Source organism: Bubalus bubalis, chromosome 4 (genome assembly GCF_019923935.1).
Source record: "Bubalus bubalis isolate 160015118507 breed Murrah chromosome 4, NDDB_SH_1, whole genome shotgun sequence".
NCBI lineage: Eukaryota > Metazoa > Chordata > Mammalia > Artiodactyla > Bovidae > Bubalus > Bubalus bubalis.
Window position 1 is genome coordinate 92776961 of NC_059160.1, and position 20186 is coordinate 92797146.

The following is a 20186-nucleotide window of genomic DNA, read 5'->3' on the forward strand; positions in this document are numbered from 1 at the left end:
TTTCAGGGCGAAATGATGCTCTTCACAGGCATGCAAGTCAGTTCATGTCAAAAAAAACATCACTGGGTGCTGATGTGAGCCTGGCATCGAGCTAGGTGTGGGGATGCCAGCCAGCCGGGTGCAACCCTCTTCCTTCTACCAGACACAGTGATCCAAGTCTCCTCTTCCACTTACAGCTCCATTTCTGTGGCCATTTCCCCCAATTCAAGCCCCAGGAGGAGAGTGGCAGTAGTGAGTCTCCCTGGAACCCCTGATGGGACCAGGATGAGGAAGGGGTCCCAGGGGACCCAGAGTGTGGGGCAGAGCACAACTGAGGGAGAGGGCAGTGGGGCAAGGAAGGGTCTCCCGGGGGTAAGAGGAACAAGAAAATGGGAGACATTCTGGGGAGACAGAAACAAAAACAAGGAACCTCATTCCAGAACCTCCACCCAGGCCTCTTTGGGCTGTTCGCCACCTGTCCTTGCGGGGGCGCTCTGGGAAGGGCTGCGATTTGAACTCCGGAGACGGAGTGGAATGCAGGGAGGCTCTGGCTTCAGCAGACGTCTCTCCCTTCCTCCGGGGGGCAGGGCGGGGGCCTAATCCTCCCTGTATCCCTGCACCTGGCGCAGGGCGGGTCCTGGGAGAAGCTCGGGAGGTGTTTGCCCAGCTGATGGAGTGAAATTCTGGAGCACCAGCAGGAGGCACTTTCAACCCGCCTGCCTGGCGTCACCTCCTCTCTGGGGAGGAGCGTAGAGTGAGGGCGCGACTGCGCAGCGCTGAGGGGGCTTTCCTGGGGGATGCTCTGAAGGGGCATGCTGGCGCCTCTAGCTTACGTCCAGGACAGGGCCACCCTGGGATGGGAATTCCCGCAGGGATGGTCACCGGGCCGGAGCCCACCTCTCTGTGAAGGTGGAGGGAATCTTCCTTTCTCCTCCTTTACCCCACTGGGGTGTTTCCTGGGCCCTGGATAGTCATCTACGGGACAGAGGTGGCCTGTTGTTATCTCTGTTTTTGCTGACTCCAGGCTGGAGTGTCTCTGTATTTTTCAGAGATTTGGGTTTTTAATCAGCAAAGCTTACTGGCTCTAGGGCAGGTCCAGAGTGACAGGGCTTCAAGCGGGAATGGAAGCCGTAAGGCCCTTGTTGTCCCATCTTCTCTTTCCCTGGGTGTGGATGTGCATCCCTGAAGTCCCCGGCTCTCGCCTGTCTGACTCTGCGTGTGCCCTGACTCAGGGTTGCTGATCCTTCAGCCTTGAACCTCACCCCCCGACCCTGCTGCCACGGGCTTCCTTGCCTCCTCTCAGTCTTGCTGGCTTTTGGGGTCCAGCTTAGCTGCCCCTCCTCAGGCGACCTACCCGAGGCCTGTGACTAGGGTGGGAGCCTCAGTTCTGTCCTCTTTCACAACAAGCCTGACATCTATAATTTCATGTCTAAGTCTGTATCCTCAGGTAGGCTGTAAGCCCCAGAGGCCTGGATTGGAGCCAGGGCCCCATTTTTGAAAGACAGTTTTTTAAAGATATAATTCATGGATCATATAATTCACTCATTTAAAATGTACACGTCAATGGTTTTAATATATTCCCAGATAAGTGCAACCAACACTATAGTCCATTTTAGAATATTTTCATCACCTCCAAAGAAACCTTTAGAATATTTTCATCACCCTTACCCCATCCTCTCCTTCCTCCAGGCCTAGGCAACCACTAATCTGCCTTCTGTCTCTATAGGTTTTCCTAATCTGGAATTTCGTATGAACGGAATCAGACTATCTGGTTTCTGTGTCTGATTTCTTTATCTACCTTATGTTTCCAAGGTTCATCCATGTTGTAGCACACATTAGTACTTCACTCCTTTTTATGGCCAAATAATATTCCGTTGTATGGATAGATCAAATTTTGATCACCCTTTAGTCCATTGCTGGGCATTCAGGTTGTTTCACCTCTTGGGGATTGTGAATAGGGCTGCTGTGGAACATTCATGGATGAGTTTTTATGTGGACATTTTTTTTGTTTTTAAATTTTTATTGGCGTATAGTTGCTTTGCAGTGTCGTGTTAGTTCCTACTGTACAACAAAGAAATCAGCTAATGTGTACGTATATCTCCTCTTTTTAAAATTTTGTTCTCATTTAGGTGACCACAGAGCATTGACTAGAGTTCCTTGTATACAGCAGGTTCTCCTTAGTTATCTGTTTTATACATAGTATCAGTAGTGTGTGATGTCAGTCCCAGTCTCCCAGTTCGTCCTGCCTCCCCTCCCCTCCCTTGGTGTCCATACGTTTGTCCTGTATGTGTTTTCATTTCTCTTGGGTATCTACCTAGGCATGGAATTGCTGGGTCACGTGGTTACTCTAATGTTTAACATTTTGAGGAATCGCCAGACTGTTTTCCATAGTTTAGAGTCCCTACTGTGGGCTCTAGGTGCCACGTCTTCTGTCCCTACAGGTAGGTGCCACGTCTTCTGTCCCTAATGGGGCTGCCTGGTTCACCACCGTGACACCAGTTGCTGGGTGGCCTGACCCACAGCAGGTGCTTGATAAATACATTGAGTGAATGAAAACTGAGTGGATGGGTCCTTTGGAATAAGATGCCCATAAATCAGTAACCCTTGTCTCTTCAAACCCTGTCCTTGCAGTCTTCTCTGTGAACCTCTCTCTGACCTCCCTGCCCAGCATAATCATCAGTTGCTTTTTCTTGTCACTTCCATCCTCTCTGGCTGTCACTACTTATGACTCCTCTCTGGGGCCGAGTCCCTCCAGGGTTCCAAGGGTGTATAGTCACCTCTCTATCACCAGCTCCTAATGCAGGGCTCGGCACAGAAGAGCTGCCCTGTGAGGCAGGGCTGTGCGGTAAGGGAGTGCTCAGGACAAGGGAGCACAGGGGGACATCTATGGTGGGGGGATTGTTACAGGGGTCCGTGAAACAACATGGAGGGTATCAGGGCCCCTCTGAGGGAGGACCTGCTGCCACCAAGCTCAGCTCCAGGCCTTGGGGCTGTGGAGAGGGAGAGGCGCCTCGAGGATGCCCCTCCCTGGCCAGGCTGCTACCCAGCTTCCCTGTCAGCCCCAGGCCTGACTCTGTCCTGCATCAAAGGTGGATGTGGTACACGTAGTCCAGGCTGCGGAGGCAGAGTCCAGCCCTGGAGGCTGCTGAGTACAGACATGATATAAGGGGCCCCATGGGCTTTCTCTAGGACGTATGCAGGGGACCATGTGGTGAGGAGGCCTGTGGGGAATCAGACCATGCTTTTTAACATGGAAAGTGACTTCTAAACTCTTGTGGTATGATGCACAGGCTTTAAGTGTAATTTGTATGGCTCCACACTTACTCCACAGGCCACTTGCCAATCATTCACATGTAGTTTTCCCATTTGTATAATAACCTCTGTTTCCACTCCCAATGCTCCCAACTGGCCCCCAGGCCCCCAAAGCTGTTCATTGGTTTCACTTCAACCTCATTGTCCTCGGAGCAGGGCGAACAGTCCTGATTCCTGTAGCCTGGGAACAGTTTATTGGGAATAGACAAGCCCAGAGGCTCATGGAAGAAACGTGGATCCCTGGGTGGGCAGGAGGCAGCACTATTGGGAGGGGGTGTGCTCTGGGGAGGTGAGGCCAGTTCAGCACCTTCTCCTCCCTCACAGCCCATGAGGCAGAGCCTCCAAGCCTGCTGAGGCAGCGCCTTAGCACTGTAGCCAGGAAAACATGCTCACATCAGACCCAAAGCAAGAGGAACTCAAGGGAGAGGGAGCTGGCAGGGGGTGGCTATGTACAAAAGGTGTGGGCATGACTGATTCCCTGGAACGAATAATGTCAGCTCTTGATTGTCCCTCTGTTTTAGGCATTTCTTTGCCATCAGCTGCCAATATCAGCTCAGGAAAGAGATGTATTTTTATAGTGCCAGTTCAACACAGCTGAGCAGGTAAATCTATTGCCCAAAGACCATCTCCTGATTCTGTGTGCTGAGAGCAGCGTTGACAGATTCCGAGTGATCCTGAAATCCTGGCATTTGGCTTGGGAATTTGGGATGGGATTTTGGGGTGTCTCCTTTTGATATTTGTAATAGTGCATGTATTAGGTGGGAGCTAGAAGGAGTTAACTTTTCTCATGCGGCAAGTTCCATGGGATGATCCACAAAGCAGAACTGTGATGTGCCCCTTTGACCTCCTGGGGAAGAGAAGTGTTAGGGGGCCATTGCCATTTTCCTGGTCACACTAGATCCTGACTGTCAGCAGTCCAGGGAGATGGGAGATGTGTTTTCTTCCTTTGTACCTTACCCTCACCCAAGGGCCTCGCTCAGGGTCTGCACACAGCTAAGTGAAAAGAGACTCTTGAAGATACCTGAGGGGCAGCTCCCAGTGAAAACCCAAGGGGAATCTTCGATCAGTAGAGAAAGGTGGGATCGTGGAACAGCCTTGTCTTGAAGCCTGGTTGTGGGGGACAACATCCCAGCCTGGAGCTTGTGCCCTGTCCCCTGGGCTACTAGCCTCTGGGGCTGTACTAACACTTGTGGCAGGAGGCGCTGCCCCCAGCCCCAGGCTTCACACCAGAGCTCCGCCTGCTCCCACAGACGAGCAGCCCCTGGGGCTCACAGGGGATGTAGATTTCACGAGTGCCCACGATGCCGCAGCCCCCACTGCTCTTGAGGACACTGGTGCTCCCTGGACAGTACACAGGCGTGCTGACCACACATGGCTCGTAGAGGATGGCACCTTTGGAGCTGCTCACAGCTGTGGGAACAGGAAGGGATGTTGAGGGCCCTGCCAGGCCAAGCCCCACGCCCCCACTGGCCCCGCACCTGCTGTCGTCATGTCTAAGGACACCCCCATCCCAGTTACCAACTTCCAAGTCTCCTATTGTTGTTTAGTTGCTCAGTCGTGTCCAACTCTTCTGTGACCCCATGACTATAGCCCGCTAGGCTCCCCTGTCCATGGGGTTTTCCAGACAAGAGTACTGGAGTGGGTTGCCATTTCCTTCTCCAGGGGATCTTCCTGACCCAGTGATCGAGCCTTGTGTGAGGAGTCCCTTGTGTCTCCTGCATTGGCAGGCAGATACTTTAGCACTGAGCCACCGGGGAGGCCCAAGTCTCCCATTCCAGTCACATGAAATGCGTAGCAGTCCCCACGTGTCCTTCTTCTTGCCCCAGAGCCCTGTCTTCTGCTTTACCCTCTCTTTCTATTTGTCCGCATGTGTGCATGCGTGCTAAGCTGCTTCAGTCGTGTCTGACTCTTTGTGCCCCGGTGGACTGTAGCCCGCCAGGCTCCTCTGCCGGTGGAATTCTCCAGGCAAGAATACTGGAGTAGGTTGCCATGCCCTCCCCCAGGGGATCTTCCTGACCCAGGGATTGAAACTTTGTCTCAGGTGTCTCCTGCCCTGGCAGGCGGGTTCTTTATCCCTATCACCACCTGGGAAGCTCCCTATTTGTCTGCTTCAAGTCTTGTTTCTCCAGGAAAACATCCTCTTGTCTAGATGGTGCCTGGCAGACCATGCTGGGTGTCTGCTCCTGCTTCTGACTCCCATAGACCTGGGCAGCCCTGAGGGAGAAACTCTCCATCCACCAGGAGCTCTTTCCTTTAGGGTGAGGGAGGCAGGCTAAGGTTTGGGCAGGGCAGTGTGGTCTATGTTTGGGTGGATCCGTTCCCAAGATCCCAGAGCCTCTGCAGAGTCCTCAATACTCACAGATATTCACCGGTCCAACACCTTCACATAGCCTGGAGGTGAGAGGGAAAGGAGACACAAGAGACCTGCATCAGAGAACGAGAAGAACACAGCACCCCCTGCCCCTGCCCGCACCGTGGACCTGCCAGTGAGGAGGGGCTGCAGACTGCATGCTGTCTCAGATTTCCCGTGGATGGGCTGAGAGGCGGCAGTGGCTGTAGCAGCAATCAGAGGGCAGGAGAACAGACATCCCTGACCCACCTCTGCTCCTCGCCCTCCAGCAGGCGCCTGTAGGTGGCGATCTCGATGTCCAGGCCCAGCTTTGAGTTCATCACCTCCTGGTACTCCTTGAGCAGGCAGGCCATGTCCTGCTTGGCCTTCTGCAGGGCCTCCTCCAGCCCGGCCAGCTTGCACTTGGCATCATTGAGGGCTGCCTCGCCCTGCTGCTCCGCCTGGGTCACTGCAGCCTCCAGCTTGCAGCGCTGGGGGAGAAGCACAGAAAAGTATTACAGGGGCCCCGGGACCCTGGGCTGACTCTCAGAAGAACAGAGAGCATGGTCATTGTGGGATAATTGAAAATAACATATATTGGTCTCTTCCCCCAGTTCCTGGCACAGAACTCCTCGAAACCTTGTAGTTTAAGTGATGAGCACAACAGAGCATCCTTTGTCCTAACCTTTGGTCTTTGACCCTGTGTCTGATACAGAGTCCCAAAACCTCTTAGAATTTCCTGAGTATTGACAATGTCTTTTGTTTAAATAAGGTGACTCTAGGTGGGCTCCTGGGTGGGGGCTGGTCACCAGAAAAACTAAGCCTTGATTAGAAGCTGGGTATTTTCAGCCCACCCTACCATTCTCCTAAGAGGGGAGAGCAGCTGGGAATGGAGGTGATAAATGATGATGCCGATGTGAGGAAGCCTCCATAAAATCTCAATAGTAGAGGCTTCAGAGAGCCTTCAGGTTGTTGAACATGTGGAGGTATGGGGAGAATGGCATACCTGGAGTGGGCATGAGAGCTTCGTGCCCCTCCCACACACTCTACTTTATGCAACCCTTCCACCTGGGTATTCATTTATATTCCTTATCATATTCTTTTATAATAAACCAGTGTGTGCATGGGTGCTCAGTCATATCTGACTCTTTGTGACCCCATGGACTGTATCCTGCCAGGCTCCTCTATCCATGGGGATTTTCTAGGCAAGAATACTGGAGTGGGTTGCTGTTTCCTCCTTCAAGGTATCTTCAAGACTCAGGGATTGAACCCACATCTCCTGCATCTCCTGCTTTGGCAGATAGATTCTTTACTACTGTGCCAGCTGGGAAGCCCATAATAAACCAAAAAAGTAAACTATTTTCCTGAGTTTTGTGAGCCACTCCAGCAAATTAATTGAATCCAAGGAGGATGGTCATGGAGCCCTCCAACGTACAACCACCTTGTCAGGAGCACAGCCTGGACGTGTGATTGGCATCTGAACTGGGGGCAGTCTTGTGGGACTTGGGGGGCAGCCCCTAACCTATGGGATCTGATGCTATCTCCAGGTAGGTAGTGTCAGAAGTGAGTTCAGTTGTGGAACACCCAGCTGGTGTTGCAGAGCTGGTTGGTGTGGGAACACTCTTCCCCACTATCTGGTGTCAGAAGTGTTGTGAGTGTGACTGTGTGAGAGTGAAGGAGGGACACAGAAGGAAGAGTGAGTTCTTCCTACAGTCATGGTTATGTGCCAGGTTCATGTCTGCTGTGGGTTTCAGCCTAGAATTGTGACGTCTGGTTCCCCCAGGGGATGGAGGCCAGTGCTCCTGTCTGTGACACTTCAAGGAGATCTGAGAGTTTCTTCTTATGCCAAGCAATTACTTTGTGGTTAATACATTTTAAGCATCTGCCTGGTCTTCACTAGCCTAGGAGGAAAGGGTGGGTCTGATTTTATGGACTCTACAGTGTCACCTTGAATTTCAGGATCATAGAATTAGAGTCTTTGGTTGGAAGGGGGCATGGAGGACATCTTTTCTATACCCCCATCTCGTGAAGTGTTCTTGCTATTTCATCTTGATGAATATAGGCTGCCTAGTCTCTGTTGGGGGCCTCACTATTGCCTGACCTTGCTTATCCTGCTGTGGATCAGCTTTTCTGAACAAAGGGCTCGCTCCCTCTTGTGGGAAACAGTGCAAGTTTATTCCCTCCTCCTCAGGTCCCCCAGGGAGGATGAACCTCCCCTGTACAACCAGGACCAGATGGTGGGTCAGCCTGTGATGGGCTCACCTGGGCTTTGACATTCTCAATGTCTTGCTGCAGCCGCTGGATCAACTTGTTTATTTCCAGGATCTCATTCTTGCGGTCGCGGAGGTTGTCACAGTGATTCCCGGCCGTCAACTGAAGCTCCTCATACTGCCAGACAGGGAGGTCAGAACCTGGGCACCCACACCGTGGTGCCTCTCAGCCCTCATTCCCACTGTCCCCAAGGCTCTGCTCTCCTGACTTCCTGCACTGGGTACTCTGGATTCTTATACTTGTTATGTTTCCCTAGCCCTTTTCCACTTCTGGTCCTTTTCTGGGCTGCTTCTCATTCCCTTTTCACCTCCCAGCCCCGAACCTTCAAGCTTATTAAATTCTCCCCTAAGCTCCAAGCTCCCTTCCTCTCTTTCATGGGTTCTGTGTCTCATCCTTTTCTCTCTGCCCTGGAATTCCCCTCCCTTTTGCTCTATCTGTGCTCTGGAACTTGGAGGGGATTTCTGCCCTCACGCTAGGGTACCTAACAGACCAAGAACTGAGAACGCAGAACATCTGCCCCCTCAGGGTAGATATATTTGCATGTTCTCCCTCAAAACAATTGAAAACAAAATTCAATGTTACTTACTATCTTGGCTTAACACTTTTTTTTAACCTCTGCACATAAAATCTAATTTCTTAATAGTGAATTATAGATTACATCAATAGATTTTTTAAAATTAGCCAACTATATGTTTTCTGCATATAAAAATTAGCCAACTGCATGTTTTCTGCATATAATGCATTTTCTATGTAAAACAAGATAAGCATAAGTCACTCTCTTTGGTTATTGTGAGATAAACCGGTAGTTGCCTAATCGCTATCCATACTTCTTTTTCTCAGACAGAACCCCAGATAAAAGAATATTTCTCAGCTTTCTCTACAGTGAGGTGTAGACTGTTGCAGGATAGGACTTCTAGGAAAGCTGTTTCAAGTCAGGGATGATTCACCTGGCATGTTCCTTTTGCCCTCTCTTCCTTCTGCTTGGAGTGGACATGGGAGACTGGTGGTATTGCAGCTGTCTTAGGGCATGAGGGTACCATGAGGATTAACGTTCTTAATAGAATGGCAGAATAGCAAGCTCGAAGGAGCCTGTGTTTCTGATGGTAACTTGGGGTCATCTATGGCAGTCTATTTCTGTACTTCAAGTTATTTGAGAAAAAAATAAAAAATAAAATTTGTTTTAACCATTATTATTTAAAATTTCTGATCTTCACAGCCAAGTACAATTGATAAATAATAGAGTTATGATTCTGGTTCTAACTTAGAAGGATGGGTAATTAAGATTGTTTTCCTTAAGGCCTGATGGGTGGCCCAGGAGAGCAATCAGAGGAGGAGCCCACCGGAACGAGACCTGGCCATGGATGGGCCACAGACTGACTTACAGGGAGCTGACCCCAGGCTAGGGTTTGATACCTTGATCACCATGGATCTGCAGAAAAAAGACAGAACATTTCTTGGGACACTTCCTGAAAATTGGTATCCACGGCCTTCAGAAAAATGTCTAGAGCCTTCAGGGAAGCTCTGCCGATTGCTGTGATCTAGCTGTGTCTCCAGCCCCATATCCTTCATGGTGCTTCACACTGGGGACACCTCCCCTTCATGCTTCTTGGACTGTTCCTGCTGGCTCTCAGCCAGACACCCTTACCCCATGCTCTGCTTATGGAAATCATACTTGGCTTCCAAGATTCAGATCAAATGCCAGTGCTCCTGTCTTTGCATACACAATTTGTCACTTCCGGCATCATCATGCTGTACCCTGGGCCTATGGTTTGACCTTGGTGGCCACGTCATGCTACCTCGTATCCTTCTGGCTGTTTATACCTCTCTCTCCCATGGACTGTGACTTCCTCGAGGATGGGGATGGTCTAACTCTTAGTATCCTCATGGTTCCATACAACCCAGTAAGGCCCTCCTTCCCTGGCCAACCATTTAAAAACCGAATTCCTGCCGGACTCCCTGTGCTTCACCCTGATTTATTTTTTTCCATAGCACATGTCCATCTAACGTACATCCGCTGTACTTGTATGTCCTGTTTGGCTGTCCTGCCCCTGCCTCTGGAAAAAGAAAGTGACATAGAGTCAGCTATTATTGTTCTGATTCCTGTTGGATCTCCAGCATGTAGAAAGCTGCTTGGCACAAGATGAATGTGCAATAAATGAATGAATAAATGAGTGAGTGAATGAATGAATGAATGGTACCTTTCATAGATGGGGTAGGTGAGACTGAGATGATAGTATCTGTTAAGTCAGATTGCCCTTGGGGGACAACTGCCCTCCCAGCAAGCCCCTAATTACCTAAGTCTGGGGCCACCTTAATCACAGCTTCTGCTCCACCATTAGTAGCCATTCCATGCCATTAGCCTCCTCCCACACCCGGAAACTCTGAGCCCTCTTTGCCATCACTGCCAATTAGTGTTCCTTGAATGCTACTTAGGGAAGCACTTCCTGTGAGTCTATGAGTGTATAAAGCTGGGGAGCTCTGATGAACAGGTCTGGGCTGTCTGTGGGGTCTCTCCCACGCTCATGGGGACCTGGCCTGAGGCTTGGTCAAAACAATAGAGGCTGGAGTGGCATGGATCACATTTTCTCTCCTGATTCCTGGAGGAGAGTGGTTCTGGGGTCTCCCAGGCCCTGCCCAAGGCTTACTCGGCTCTGGTGCCAGGCCTCTGCTTCGGCTTTGCTGCGGTTGGCAATTTCGTCGTACTGGGCCTTGATCTGGGCAATGATGCCATCAGTGTCCAGCTCCCGGCTATTGTCCATCTTCACAGTGACCGAGGTCTCTGAGATCTGAGACTGGAGCAGGTTCGTCTCCTGGGGGTGGGGGCCCCGGGTGAGAATGGGTGAGCTCTTTGAGGATAAAGTTGGTGAGGGAGAGGGGAAGAAATGAGGAGACCCAGCCCTGACATTCCTATGGCAGATTTGCCTGGCCGTCCCAGTCTTCAGTCACCAGCCTGCTCCAGTCCCCACCCTCCAGTTGCACCGAGACCTGAGCCAAGGCGTGGGCCCTCTGACTTCTGGGAGTCTCTCTTCCTGAGACCCAGCTGTTCCACAATGACTTCTTCACTTGCCCACTTTTAAGCCACAAATGTACCCACAGGGCAGGAGCTTTCCCTGCCCACCATCCCTCCAGAACTGGCCCCTGGCTGACCACCTCTGGGGAGCATGGCTGCAGGTACCTCAGTATACAGGGTTTTCAGGAAGTTGATCTCGTGGATCAGAGCTTCTGCATTGATCTCCAGGTCAGAATTTATCAGGAAGGCTGTGTCCACATCCTGCAGCCAGGAAAGTGACAGTCATAACCTGGGGCCACCCCTCTGCCAGCTGGGCCACCTCCCAGGCAAGCTGGTAGCAGGTGACAGGTGTGGGACCCACGTGGAAGTGAAGGGGGTGACAAAGCCAAGGACCTCATGCCTGGGCTTGGCATCCCACTGGGGAAGGATCTGAAGGGAATGGGATTAAAGGAGATGGGAGTCCATTCCTCAGAGCCGCTATGGACCCTCAGCAACAAAACACGTAGCTGTCTATGTGAGGGGTTGTCAGGATGGTTTTTCTCTGGGGATTTGAGTCAGAGCTTTTGTCTTTTGATTTGGCATTTGCCACATCTCCAGCTTCTTGGACAGATGTAAATACAACACTTAACACGAGTTGGGCAGTGGAGGCTCAGTCACTGCCCTTCTGGGGCGGGAGGCTGGCCTTTCTCTCCCTTGGGGTCAGTGGGGCTGGTACCGGGGTCAGCAAGGTGGGCTGGCTGTGGTCCCGGTCCAGGTTGTGTCCCCAGGCCCACTAGCCCAGCTCAGAGTGCCTTCTCCCTCCATGGGCCACCCTCCCTCACCTTCTTCAAGGCAACAAACTCATTCTCAGCATTGGGCCGCAGGGAGAGCTCCTCTTCATATCTGGTGGAAGGGGCAGGGGGAAAATGTTTTAGTCACGCTGGTGAGATCTGGAAGGGTGTGGGCATGGGGTCTGAGAGTAGGAGCCTCTGGGGACAAGTCACAGATTGAATGCCCTATGGAGGCACCAGGTCTGGCCATGTCTCTGGTCACCTCTGGTCCCATCAGCCACTCAACACAGATTTTTTTTTTATCATAGCCTCAGCCACTTTGTAAGTTTATGTTCCACCCCAATGCCTGGTAGCCTTTTCCTGTAATGAATCATTCTCTGGGAAGTCCTTCTTTTTTTTTAATTAAAAAAATTATTTACTGGCTGTGCTGGGTCTTAATTGCAATATGTGGGTCCTTAGTTACATCATATGGGGATTTAGTTCCCTGACAAGGGGTCGAACCCAAGCCCCCTGCATTGGGACATGGAGTCTTAGCCACTGGATCACCAGGGAAGTCCCTGGGAAGTCCTTCTTAAAGCTACCTTTATTCTATCTTGCTGCTGAGGAAGCTTACTTCATCCAGTCATTTCCTCTGGCAAAATGGTGAAGAGTTGGCTGCCTGTTGCTGGCACACCTGTCTTTTCTTTTTGAAAAAATATTTGTTTATTTGTTTGGCTGCGCCAGGTCTTAGTGGCAGCATGCGGTATCTTTCAGTCACAGCATGCGGAATCTAGTTTCCCGACCAGGGATTGAATCTAGGTCCCCTGCACTGGGAGCATGGAGTCCTAGCCACTGGGCCACCAGGGAAGTCCCACAGCTGTCTTTTCTGAGTTGTTCTGAGAGTTGGCTGCGGTCACTGCAAGCCCAGCTGACCCCGTGCCCCTCCTTGCCAGGAGAGCGCTGAGCCTGGCCCCTACCTGCAGCTCACTTGCAGAGGTAGCAATTACCCACTTTACCAGATCCTCAGAGAGAGCCGGCCTATTTCCTCTAGGCTCCAGGGAGCTCTTCGCCCACTCACTGCACCCCAAGGCAACGGAATCAGGATCAAGGGTTTAGTCTGGCCAGAATGACTCAGTTTGATGAGTGACATCAATCCATTAAAAGCTTCTCTGTGCTTCCTGACGCCCGAGCTTCCGTTTTCCTGCAGAACTCAGCCGCTGCACAGGCGCTGGATGCTGAGCCTGCTGCCTGGGTTTCAATCCCACTCTCCTGCACTTGTCATGTGACTTTGGGTGGGTGGCTTGGCCTTTCTTGGCCTCAGTTTCATCATCTGTAGAATGGGAATATCACTGGTCCTGTCTCACAATTACAAACATCACACAAGTTAACGTCTACAGGACACCAGGTCAGTACCTGGAACAGGGTGCTGTGTGTTTGCTATTGGTGTTAAAATACCACTTGGCCTCATCCTTCTCCAACAGCCCCACTTTTAAAATTCAAAGTCCTAATTGAGCTGTGAAATATGTCTCCTGACCACCTTGTATCCATGAAGAAAGGCATCGCTCCTGCTGAGAGGGCTGATCTCGCCACACCCACAACCTTGCCACATCTCGCCTACCAGTCTGCTCGAGTCGTCCCCTCTCACTTGCACACTCTGGTCCTTCCTTGTCACCTGCTCCTGTCTCATCTCCTTTTCTGTGGTCTAACTCTGAACTTTTCTTTTAGAAGAAGCAACTGGAATGAAACATATCCTTCAAGGCCTTGAGCAAACTGACACCTCCCCTGGGAAGCCTTCCTGGGCTACTTCTGCTCTCTCACTCTCTTGGGCTTCCTCTTCCCTCCTGCCTTGTACCATGCTGTAGCTGTTGGTGTGCATACCGGGGTATCTTGCTGACTCTACCAGGACATCTAGAGGGAAAGAGCCAGATTTTCCCAACTTTATCAAACCCAAACTGCCCAGCACAGCATCTGACTTGGACTAGACACATGCGTGAGACCTGCAGCGTGTGTCCCCAACATGGCTCCAGTATAATGAACCCTCGTTCTTAGTGTATTCACACTGTCCTTGGAGACGTGTTTCTCTCAGCCCTCTTCCACCAACATAAGAGGCTCACCCAGGACCACGAGGCAGTTTATCTGGGCCTCAGCTTCTTGAAAGAATCACTGAATCTGTGAATTCTTGCAGGTGATGATTTTGAGTTGGATCAGGAAGATGCGGGGTAGAATATATTAGCCCAGATGTTACAAAGAAATGCCGAGGTGGGACTTATCAGGAAGAAGGAACAGCAGGAGTCCAAGCTGGGAGGAAGGAGGCCTTGGGAATCTGTTTGGAGGCTAAAAAGCGTTCCAGATCTGTCAAGGGACTTATGGAAGATGACGCACAACAGGTATGAGGGCAGAGCCCTGGAGCACTGGGAACAGCAGGAGAAAACTTGTTTTACGTGAAGAGAGGTCGAGCGTGGTGGGAAGGGGGATTAACACACATCTAAAATCTCAGAGCTTGTATGATGTGCCTAATGGGTAGTAAGGATGCTCTGCCTACATTACCCACGTGACTGTGGGACCCCCCCCCCCAAAGGTCTACATTTTCAACTTCCCATTTTATAGATGGGGAAACCCAGTGCCCAGATTGTTTATGTCACTTGCCCCAGGTGCCCGGCTGGGTAGCAGTGGGGCAGACTCACTTTTTCTTGTAGCCCTCCAGCGTGTCATGGAGGCAGTGGAACTCTGACTCCAGCCGGTCTCGGTCCCCGGTCAAGAAGTCCAGCTGCCTCCGAAGGGTGGAGATGTAGCCCTCGAAAAGGGGCTCGATGTTGCTCGAGCAGCACCTCTGCTGCTGCATGAAGTTCCACTTGGTCTCCAGCAGCTTGTTTTTCTGTTCCAGGAACCGGACCTGCAGCCAAGAATAGGCTGTCATGGGGCGGCAGGGACCCCGGGGACCACAGCTTGCGAGAGTAAGTGCTGGTGCAGGCAGTGGAATCCGTCTGTGCTTTGACCCGCATCACATTGCTGCTGTGTCTCTGTCTCTCCTGCCAGAGGCGGCTTAGGGGACCCCCAGCTTTCACCAGGGGTTGTGTTATAGTGGAAACAGGGCTGCCCCAAGAGGCCTGGCATGGTTCCTCCTTCCAGCCCTGCCTGCCTGCCACCAGCCTTGTAACCTGGGCCAAGCCACTCAGCCCCTCAAGCTTGTTTTGCTGCCTCAAACTCATACTTAGGATTGCATAGGGAGAGCTTTGTACATCTTCATGCTAATGGAAGCTGATGAGGCTACTGGAAATTGGGGTTTCTTTAATTACAGCCCAGGGGTGCTCAGGGAATAAAGCTCAAAGTTCGGTCCTGGCACTCATTGCTACTCTGCCTCATCTCCATCCTACATGGCCAAGTCCAAACCATGTCCCTGCCACAGTAATGTGGAGAGCTGCTGGCCCACCCTTTATTTCCATGGCTTGGAGATGGAGGTTAAGAGACACTGAGTGAGTTGGTCATGGTCACCCAGCTAAGCTAGTCACTGGCCGGCACACACTGTCTCCAGTCCTCACCCTGGGATTTTGCGCCTTGTGCACCGTCTCTCAAGAAAACGATAGAGGAAGTCACATCATCTTCCTTCTGGTCAAAGGCTTGGTCAGCAGAAGGCCCCCAGCCTCCCAGATGGAAATGTGATGCAGCTGATATCAGGGCTCACAGTGTTGGAATGAGTTTACAAGCAGTGCTTAATGAGCTTTCAAAATAAAACTGTAAGTTTAACATTTTCCATTTACTAAAACAAGTTCCTTTTGGGAGCACTTTTGTGAGTATTACCTTCTTTACTTCTCCCTCCATCTCTGCCCGATTTCCTGGGGCTGGGAGTCAGGGTCCAGGTCTCATGACTGCCAGCCCAGGACTCTGACCTAAACTTGGGATCACCAGGAACACCAGCTTAGTCCTCAGTGTGTATCCTGATCCCAAGAGCTTCCCTGGGATATAGGGACAGGCCCAGAAGCAGCCGAGGTGACAGGCCAGTTCAGCATCTTCCAAAGGCAGCACGTCACCTTTCTCTCAAGGCTTTCAGAGCCGTGACTTGGGGGTTGAAAGATGTGAGACTTGGTCATGGCCACTTTGTGTCCCTAGCTTTGACTGCTCCACCTTCTCTTCATCACAGACCTAAGTTGATGGCAAATTCCAGGGTCACAGTGCCAAGGGTCTCACCCCAGTTCATGTCATTGGAAGGAAGGTCTTTCATTAAAGCCTCATCAGAAAGGGCAGGTCTCTGCCTGATTGCCCTGTTCAGTATCTATCATGGCTTTGGGAGTTCCTCTTATAGTCTGACCTCAGGCCCTCTTGGTGACTTTATCAGATAATACCCAGAGAGAAAGATAACATATAAAAAAAGACAGAGAAGTAGAAATGTCCACTGCTGAGCCTGATCTAACCAGCTTTCAGTGACCAGGGGTCATGGAGTAGCCACACCAGCAGCTCCAGGTTGTGGCTCCTGGGACAGCCACAAGGTGCTGTCTGTCTCCCATGGCCCTGCACCCCGGCACCCACGTCCTACCTTGTTGATGAAGGATGCAAAGCGGTTATTGAGGCACTTGATCTGCTCCTTCTCGTCCCTCTTCACCCTCTGGACAGTCGGATCGACCTCCAGCTCGAGTGGGACCAGCAGGCTCTCATTGATGGTTACAGGGGCGATACAGGCTGAAGACCCACAAGTGGTCCCTGCTCGATACCCAAAGCCAGGCAGGCCACACCTGGAGGCCACCCGGGGCCGCCCGAAGCCCACGTTGCACAGGCTCCGGGAGCCGAGGCAGCCCAGGGCACGGAAGCTCCCACTGCCCCCAGTCCGGCATGGCCCCTGGCTCACTGCATAGTGAGTGACCACCCGGGGGAGGACAGCTGAGCAGGAGCTGAAGCTCCGGTCGCCACATCTGAAGCCCTTCTGGAAGGAGCTGCACGACATAGTGGGTGTGAGAGGCGGAGAGACTGCGCCCTGGCGGGAGGACAGAGGTGAGAGTTATCGGGTGAGCTCAGCCTCCACCCTTTTATCTGATCAAGGATGGAGGGCCGAGCTGGGCCGAACCCCAAATCACCATGAAATCAGGTTTATGAGCTTGGCATATTGGCAGCTGCTAAGTACCGAGGTGGATAATTAGGGTAGCAGAGAGCAAAGGGTAGGAGCCAATTGTCCATGCAGGTTGGACCCATAAAAATCCTACTTGTCCTCTTCCTTGGTGATGAAAGGGGCCAGCCAGACATGTTGGCTCGGCTAAAAAGTTTGCTTGGTTTTTTCCTATAAGATGGCTCTGGTAGCACTTAGTTGTCTTTAACTTCATTTGAAACCATTTTGTTCAATTGTATTGTGACAGCTGACATATCAGCATGCATTAAAAAACTTACCAAAACAAGTGAATTTTTGTGTAGCTGTTTTAATATTGAAGATGGAAGGAAAAAGCAGCATTTTCGGCAAATTACCCTTTATTATTTCAAGAAAGGTAAATTCGCAACTGAAATGCACGAAAAGACTTGTGTAGTTTATGGAGAAGGGGCTGTGACTGACTGAACATGTCAAAAGTGGTCAAAAGTGGTTTGTGAAGTTTCGTTCTGGAGACCTCTCACTGAATGGTGCTCCATGGCCAGGTAGACCAGTTGAAGTTGATAGTGATCAAATTGAGACATTAATTGAGAAAAATCAACATTACATCATGCAGGAGATAGTTCACATACTCAAAATAACAGATCAAGTGTTGAAAATCATTTGTACTGGCTTGGTTATGTTCGTTGCTTTGATTTTTGGGTTCCATATAAGTTAAGTGAAAAAACTTTTTTGACCATATTTCTGCATGTGATTCTCTACTGAAATGTAATGAAAATGTTCCTTTTTAAAACAAATTGTGATGGGTGATGAAAAGTGGACACTGCACGGTAATGTAAAATGGAAGAGATTGTGGGCCAAGAGAAACGACCCACCACCAACCACGCCGAAGGCTAGTCTTCATCAAAGAAGACAATGATGTATATATGGTGGGATTGGATGGGAGTCCTCTGTTATGAGCTCCCTCTGGAAAACCAAGTGATTAATTCTGACACATACTGCTCCCAGTTAGACCAGCTGAAGGCAGCACTCAGTGAAGAGCGTCTAGGGTCAGTCCAGAGAAAACACAAAATCTTTCATCGGGGTAGTGCAAGACCATATGTTTCTTGATGACCAGGCAAAGACTGTTACAGCTTGGACAGGAAGTTCTGATTCACCTGTTGTATTCACCAGCCATTACACCTTCAGATTTCCATTTATGTCAATCTTTACAGAATTCTCTTAATGGAAAAAAATGTCAATTCCCTGGAAGAATGAAAAAGACATCTGGAACAGTTCTTTGCTTAAAAAGATAAAAAATTTTGGGAAGATGGAATTATGATGTTGCCTGAAAAATTGGAGAAGGTAATGGAACAAAACGGTAAATATGCTGTTCAGTAAAGTTCTTGGTGAAAACAGAAAATGTGTTCTTTATTAATATTTTTACTTAAAAACCAAAGGAACTTTTTGGCCAGCCCTATATGTTGGTTTATTCAGTTGCTTGGCCTCAAGGAGAGTTAGAGTTGGGACTTTAGGCCCTTTTGTGGGGGTGGGGCAAAGGGTATGAATTATCTACCTGGCTACTCTGGGATGGGGAGAAGGCAATGGCACCCCACTCCAGTACTCTTGCCTGGAAAATCCCATGGATGGAGGAGCCTGGTAGGCTGCAGTCCATGGGGTCGCGAAGAGTCAGACATGACTGAGCAACTTCATTTTCACGTTTCACTTTCATGCATTGGAGAAGGAAATGGCAACTCACTTCAGTGTTCTTGCCTGGAGAATCCCAGGGATGGGGGAGCCTGGTGGGCTGCCATCTATGGGGTCGCACAGAGTGGGACATGACTGAAGCGACTTAGCAGCAGCAGCAGCAGCTCTGGGATGGGCTTTCCTGATAGCTCAGTTGGTAAAGAATCTGCCTGCAATGCAGGAGACTTCGATTTGATTCCTGGGTTGGGAAAATCTGCTGGAGAAGGGATAGGCTACCCACTCCAGTATTCTTGGGCATCCCTGGTGGCTCAGCTGCTTTCAATGTGGGAGACCTGGGTTCAATCCCTAGGTTGGGAAGATATCCTGAAGAAGGGAAAGGCTACCCGCTTCAGTATTCTGGCCTGGGTCACAAAGAGTCCGACGTGACTGAGCCACTTTCACTTTCACTGCTCTGGGATTAGAGGCCAAATTAGATGTACTTGAGGATCCTCTATTTCCCCAAAGTGGTTTCCATGTTTTTCTGCAGATGCTTCAGACCCAAGTACCCCCATGGGCTCCCAAGTGGCCCTAGAAGCTCCCTAGAAGAGGGAGGGAGGCTTTGGGCATGAGAGAAGCCTCCCTAAGCAGGCTGGGCCCTGGCCTTCTCAGGCTGGGTGGGGTCCTGACTCTGAATCAGCTACCCACCCCTCATCCCTCTAGGGCTCCTGAGATAGAAGGCTCCAGACACAGACTCTTGTCTCCAGGGGCCTGGTTAGTCCATAGGAGGCTTCAGAGGACTCAAGAGGGGGTGCTTGTGCTTGAGGAGGGGAGAGGAATGGCCTCCCTAGGACTCTTTGAGCCCCAGAAGGCTGTTAGCGTAACTGACAGCATCTTGACCCTTACAGTTCCTCCTGTCCTTTCCCTGACCTGACCTAGGACAGTACTGTATGATAAATCACTTCTTTGCCATCAGGGGCTTTGTGGTTAATAGATATTGCTTAATAATCATTAAGGCCAGGTGGCCCTATGCTCTGTTGATCCTCAAGCAGTGATGACAACCTTCCCTGAAATATTCTGGGGCCCACAAGACTAGTTACCCATTCATAAACCTTAGTATTGCATGTCCTGTTTCAAGCACCTACCCCTGAACCCCACGTTAAATCTAACAGTATCCCTGTGGCCACTTGGGGGTGTAGAGTGCAGTTGTGAAAGCTTCCGTATCGTTGTTGGCCAGATCTTACCGTGTGAGTAAGTTACCCTGTAATAAACTGATCCATTGATGATGTGGAGCTGCTTGCCTTGTTTTTTTGGCTTCAAGATACCTTCTCAGTTAGGTGGGCATGTTTTGTTCCCTCCATCCCCCAACAGGCCCCCCAAGTATGTACTGATGTCAGTCATTAGGTCAGAGCTCCTTTCCCTGTCTCTGCCCTCCCCATCCTGAGCCTCCCAAGGATGGATGCTCTGACCTGAGGACATTTCTGGGAAGGGTCGTTGCCCTCAGGAATTGTTCAGGTGGAAGCAGGTTACAGGCTTTCTCCCCAGCACCTAGGACACAGCTCTTTGCTGATGCCTGAAATGCCTGCTTTCCATCAGTCCCATCAGTGAAGCCCCTGTAGCCACCTTGTCTTTCCCTTCCACACTGCGACCTTTTTCTAGGTTAAAATCAAGTCAACAACAATAATAGTAACATTTACTGGGTGTCTACTATGTGTTGGAACCAAACTGAGCTCTACATCCATTATCCCATTGAATTCTTATGATAACCATGATATAGTTTCTATTTTATGGACAAGGAAAGTGAGG

At 50.6% G+C, this 20186-nt stretch overlaps 1 protein-coding gene across 1 annotated transcript; it reads right to left on the reverse strand.

The window, feature by feature from the left end:
* Positions 1-1926: 1926 nt before the first annotated feature.
* On the reverse strand, positions 1927-16648 carry KRT82 (keratin 82). The gene is made up of 9 exons (XM_006058467.4): positions 16182-16648; positions 14335-14543; positions 11723-11783; positions 11067-11162; positions 10537-10701; positions 7883-8008; positions 5891-6111; positions 5651-5682; positions 1927-4701 (listed from the first exon to the last, which is right to left on the reverse strand). Exons 1-9 carry the CDS (start codon positions 16584-16586, stop codon positions 4472-4474), a joined length of 1545 nt encoding a protein of 514 aa, XP_006058529.2. The 5' UTR covers positions 16587-16648; the 3' UTR covers positions 1927-4471.
* Positions 16649-20186: the final 3538 nt, after the last annotated feature.